Source organism: Trypanosoma rangeli (genome assembly GCF_003719475.1).
Source record: "Trypanosoma rangeli strain AM80 chromosome Unknown Tra_15.4_contig_00103, whole genome shotgun sequence".
Classification (NCBI taxonomy): domain Eukaryota; phylum Euglenozoa; class Kinetoplastea; order Trypanosomatida; family Trypanosomatidae; genus Trypanosoma; species Trypanosoma rangeli.
In genome coordinates, this window is record NW_021705843.1 from 26,290 (window position 1) to 30,995 (window position 4,706).

The 4,706-nt window shown below is 51.4% G+C and overlaps 4 protein-coding genes across 4 annotated transcripts, besides 6 other annotated features; all 4 read left to right on the top strand.

Annotated features, from left to right (window-relative positions):
* The first annotated feature begins 25 nt into the window (after nt 1–25).
* Nucleotides 26–80: a microsatellite.
* Nucleotides 81–691: 611 nt separating this feature from the next.
* TraAM80_03804 (glutathione peroxidase-like protein) lies at nt 692–1,270 on the top strand (the record flags this gene model as incomplete). The annotated part of the gene is made up of 1 exon (XM_029380756.1): nt 692–1,270. One exon carries the CDS (start codon nt 692–694, stop codon nt 1,268–1,270), a length of 579 nt encoding a protein of 192 aa, XP_029239492.1.
* Nucleotides 1,271–1,481: 211 nt separating this feature from the next.
* Nucleotides 1,482–1,523: a microsatellite.
* An 85-nt stretch (nt 1,524–1,608) lies between these two features.
* Nucleotides 1,609–1,647: a microsatellite.
* A 113-nt stretch (nt 1,648–1,760) lies between these two features.
* Nucleotides 1,761–1,806: a microsatellite.
* A 98-nt stretch (nt 1,807–1,904) lies between these two features.
* Nucleotides 1,905–1,955: a microsatellite.
* A 118-nt stretch (nt 1,956–2,073) lies between these two features.
* Nucleotides 2,074–2,112: a microsatellite.
* Nucleotides 2,113–2,357: 245 nt separating this feature from the next.
* Nucleotides 2,358–2,978, top strand: TraAM80_03805 (uncharacterized protein; the record flags this gene model as incomplete). Its single annotated transcript, XM_029380757.1, has 1 exon — nt 2,358–2,978. One exon carries the CDS (start codon nt 2,358–2,360, stop codon nt 2,976–2,978), a length of 621 nt encoding a protein of 206 aa, XP_029239493.1.
* A 454-nt stretch (nt 2,979–3,432) lies between these two features.
* On the top strand, nt 3,433–3,951 carry TraAM80_03806 (uncharacterized protein; the record flags this gene model as incomplete). Its single annotated transcript, XM_029380758.1, has 1 exon — nt 3,433–3,951. One exon carries the CDS (start codon nt 3,433–3,435, stop codon nt 3,949–3,951), a length of 519 nt encoding a protein of 172 aa, XP_029239494.1.
* Nucleotides 3,952–4,419: 468 nt separating this feature from the next.
* Nucleotides 4,420–4,704, top strand: TraAM80_03807 (uncharacterized protein; the record flags this gene model as incomplete). The annotated part of the gene is made up of 1 exon (XM_029380759.1): nt 4,420–4,704. A coding segment is annotated over one exon (285 nt), but the record flags the coding sequence as incomplete, so codon positions are not given.
* Between the last annotated feature and the right edge of the window lie 2 nt (nt 4,705–4,706).

Genomic DNA, 4,706 nt, shown 5'->3' on the forward strand with positions numbered 1-4,706 from the left:
GCACGTCTTGGGGATTTTTTCCCCGTTTTTTTTTTTGTATGTTTTTCGTTTTTTTTCTTTTCTTTTTTTTTCTTTTTTTTCACTATTATTAATTGTTTGTTTGTGTCAGTGTGACATTTGTGTGTGTCGGTGTTTGGACAGCGGAGGCATGTGGTGAAGCGGAAACAAGTGGGCTCGGTGGATCTGTACAAATGAGTGGCGCCCTTATACTTTACCCTTTGTGCATGATATCCCACGGCATAGGCGAAAGCGTCCCATTTCCGTGATGTTGCTGTGGATATGTTGCTGCCACTCACTTGCTGTTTTGCTTCTTGGACGATTGGTGTCTATGGTGGGGGACGGGGACAACTCACTTTAGCATCTATGACTTCTAAATACTACACGCTGACCACCATAACAAACGTCTAGCGTCACCGTGGGTGTATGTGTTTGTGTGTTGTACTTGTGCGTGTGTTAGGATAACGTAAGGGATGCATTGTTTTTGTCTTGTCTTGCTTCTGCTTCTGCTTCCTCTTGAACAACGAAGAGGAGAGCCAAGGTGAAATAGCAAGGAATTGTAAATACGTAGAAAAAGGGAAATATATTCGTAATAAGCGGAGTTGCGAAGGTACATAGTACCCAACGAAGCGACGTACAGACAAGAGGAATACGGCAACAGGGGGACATACGTGTGTGTGAGTGCGTGAGGACAATGACTTCAGAAGAGACAGGGACAACTCACTCTAGCATCTATGACTTCCAGATACTAGACGCTGACCACCAGTTGTACGACCTCTTGCAGCACAAGGGGCACCCGCTACTGATCTACAATGTGGCCAGTAAGTGCGGCTACACGAAGGACGGCTACGAGACGGCGACGACGCTCTACAACAAGTACAAGGGCCAGGGCTTTACAGTGTTGGCGTTTCCGTGCAATCAATTTGGCGGGCAGGAGCCGGGGACGGCGCAGGAGGTGAAGGAGTTTGCTTGCACACGCTTTAAGGCGGAGTTCCCCATCATGGCGAAGATTGACGTGAATGGTGACAAGGCCCATCCGCTGTATAGCTATTTGAAACGCTGCCTTACTGGAGCTGCTGGCGTGCAGGCCATCAAGTGGAACTTCACCTCATTCCTCATTGATAAGAATGGTGTGCCCGTGGCGCGGTTTTCGCCCGGTGCGTCGGTGGATCAAATTGAGAAGGGACTTTTGCCATTGCTTGGGGAGGAGCATGCTGCTGTTTCTGCCCAGTGTTCTTGCGAGACTGTGACACCCGCTAGTTTGTGCTCCTGATTTATTTTGTTTCATTGTAGTTGTGGCTCTCCTTATTTTTGGGTCTCATTCCCGTCCTTTCCATTTACACCCCGCATGTTTTTTATCTTGTCGTTGCGCGCTTTTTTGTTGTTGTTATTTTTGCAGCGGCCTGAGGCGAATCACGAACCGGCATGCATCCTCACTGTTGTGTGAATAACGTGCAAACACAATAGGAGCGTTGCAGGGTAGTTGCTTGTTCTTGTGCGTGCGCGTTTGCGAGGGTGAGTGTGTGGGGTTTAAGGGGGTTGAAGCTGAGGTATGACTCATGTTGGTTTTTCGCACTCTTACTTTTTTCTCTTCACTTGTGCGTCGGGTCATTCTTTTTTTTTTGTTTTGTTTTTTTTGTTTTGATTTGTGTGTTACTTAATTTACGGCTAAAACGAGCACAACCCGGTGGCGTGGTGCGAGTGACGTACGTGCGTGCACAAAGGGAGGAGGATGAGGAGGAAAAGGGGCGAATGAAGGACCCAGAAAACGAAGAAAAGAAACGAACAAGAAAAGAAAAGAAGAGAAAAAAGAACACAAAATACATAAATACAATAACGAGGCTTTTTAAAGCGTAGGAGCACAACGAAGGCAGTTTTGATGGTTGCAGTAGCCTCAGAGCGTTGTTTTTGTTTGTTTGTTTGTTTGTTTCTATGGGACTGTGTGTGTGTGTGTCTGTGCCTATCTTCCCCTTCTTTTCAGTGCCTCTCTTCGCCTGCTTGTAGGATGTGTGGTGGACGTCACCTGGCAATTGCAGGGCGTTGCAGTTACGGGCCATACCTGCAATACGCAACACATTTTTTTCTATCTGTCTGTTTCTTGTTTTTTTTTTTTTTCGTGTCTCTCGCGTTGCTGTGTTGTTACTGTCAGTGTAGGCTGTAGCACAAAGGGAAGCTGCGGAGGGGGGACGCGGGAAGAGGTTCGTCACTGGACACGTTTGCTGCACTGCCTCCAGTCTCGCACGCACACTCTTGTGGTTTCCTTTTTGTTCCTTTCTTCTTTTTTTTGTGGTGGATGCGTACGTGCCTGTGATGTGCCGCTTCAGCATGCGTGGCGGTGGTGTTCCTGCAAGGTGAATGGAATGCCAACTGGAAATGCAACATTCCTTCTGTCAGTTCTGTTTACAGCAGCGTTATCGGGGTTTCTCTGCGTAGAGCAGGCCACCGCCAAAGTGGGCTGTGCAGCCACCGTTTTTTCTGTGCAAGCGGCTAATGCCTTGCGGTTCTCTGCCTCACCTGCATCTTCCGCATCATGGCCTCGCGCAATTCGTGAATGCAACAAGCATCATCTTCACGAGGAGGCATCCTTATGGGTCACCGCACTTCGTTACATTGTCGTCACAACAGAGGCCAGGCGACTGGGGTTGGATGCGCTCCAGCGGGGCGAGCTGCGAAGACGCGCCAACCTTTTTTTCCTTCTGGAGAAGTGGCATGCTCCTGGCTGCGGTGACACTGCTGCGGATGTGGCGGATGAAACACTGGCGGCCACTCTGAATGAGGAGATGGACGGGTGCCGTGCCTGGACGGATGTGGCAAATGGCAGGAAGTACCACATGAGTTTCGTGTTGAGCGGTGGCGGCATGGCACGAGTTGAAGAAGCGGCGGCTCTGGATGCCGCAGTGTGCGGTCACGCTGACCCAACACACGCCGATCGTATCCGACTGTTGCTGTGTGCCGTCGCCGCGTGGTGCCAGCGATGTTGAAGCATTTTCGCCCACTCTGCTAGGCTATAGCCACCTCTACAGGAATTCCGCCTGCCTAGGAGCAGGCGCTTGCTTCCTTTCAGAAGCTTCTCAACGACGAGGGGATTGTATCTTTCGTTATGGCAGAAGCAGTTGCCTCGACGACAATGTCTGCCTATTACTTTCCGGCGACGCTTGTACAGCGCTGCGATACTATTTTGAAGGAAAAACGGGGGAAAATGCTGCCGTGCGTCGTTTCCCTTCAACATCTGTTGGAGGGGAACAGTGCGTCAGCAGCTTTCACCACGACAGAGACTCCGGGCTGTACTCTGCACATGTGCACAGAGGCGCAGCTGCTTGACTTGAAGTGGCGCTACAGCGGGAGTTATGCGAGCGACTGGCGGTGGCGTCACAAGCGGAACAGCGTAGCGTAGAGCAGGCACATCAGTTCAAGGATGCATGTGACTTGCACCGAATGAGAGTAAGGGACAGTGAGGCGTGGGGCCCCACCCGATGCATCGAAAGACGGGCTTTGCTGCTGTCTCCTGCGACGACACGGCAAGGGGTGCCTTGCTCCCTCAAACGCGTTTTCAAGAGGGAGGGAAGCGCCAGCCGACAAGAAACCAAAATTGAAGTCCGAGACGATTGCCAGCGTGCACGAGGCAGCGATCACGGCGTCGTGCTGGGAGCGTACGATTCTCGAGGTTTGGGGCGCACGTCGCGAGGAGGTTCTTGCAGTGCTGCGGCAATACCGTACCACAAACAACAGTCTTTTGAAGCTCAAGGAGACTGGAGGAAAAACGAAGGCGAAGGAGGAGGTTGGATCAGTATGGATGGCCGATGTGCTAACGGGAGCTCTTTCAAGTCAGCTTCGTGCCCTGATTGGTGTGCCTGGACGGCCTGCATGCCACCCGTTTATTTGATTTACTTCGGGGGTGGATCACGGGTGGGCGTGCTGCGCTTGATGCGAGAGTGTGCGTTGCATGGACGCTAGAGTTGGTCGTGTTGCTTTTGGTCGCTAACCTCAACGCTTTGCAGGATGTCAATCTGTTTTTGGAATTGATGGATGTGGTGAAGCATCTGGCGAGTATTTGGGGCCAATAAAATGCTGCATTGTTTCTATCACTCCAACAGCTGCCTGAGGCGTTGGCGATGGTTCTCATGGATGCTGTTTTACTTTTTTCGTCGACGGGGGCTTATGTTTTTGTGGAGCATAATTTTCACGGTGGACGCGACGGCACTCGAAGGTCGCATGCCTCTTACTTGCTATTGGAGCTTCATTCCTCGTGCAGTTTGCGACGCGCGGTGTCGATGCGTAGCGGTGGCGCTCCCATCGTAGAAGCAGCGGGGGATGAAGGAGCCAATGCGTTGCCGTTAACGTTCCCGCGTGATTGTGCTGAGGAAGTGATGCTCTTAACCGACGTTGCACTACGTTGCACTACGTGGCAGAGGCTAGGGGTTCATGGTGGGTCCTTCACCCAGGCGAGATGTGGGGTTTATTCTGACACTCATTGAGCTGCTTGGTCACGCTGTTGTTGCGGAGATGCAGGAAATTTCTACGCGGTGGGATTACAACATTGTGCCAACGCGACGTCTGCGAAAGAAGGCGTTGATGGTTCTTACTTCGCCTGCAGAGCGGGAGTACAAGGCAAATCAGACCATCCAGAACTGTGTGATGAGGTTTGCTTATCTTCTCGAGGGATTGTTAGCGGGAGCTGCGGATGCCTTGCCGCACCTTCTTCCAGACAG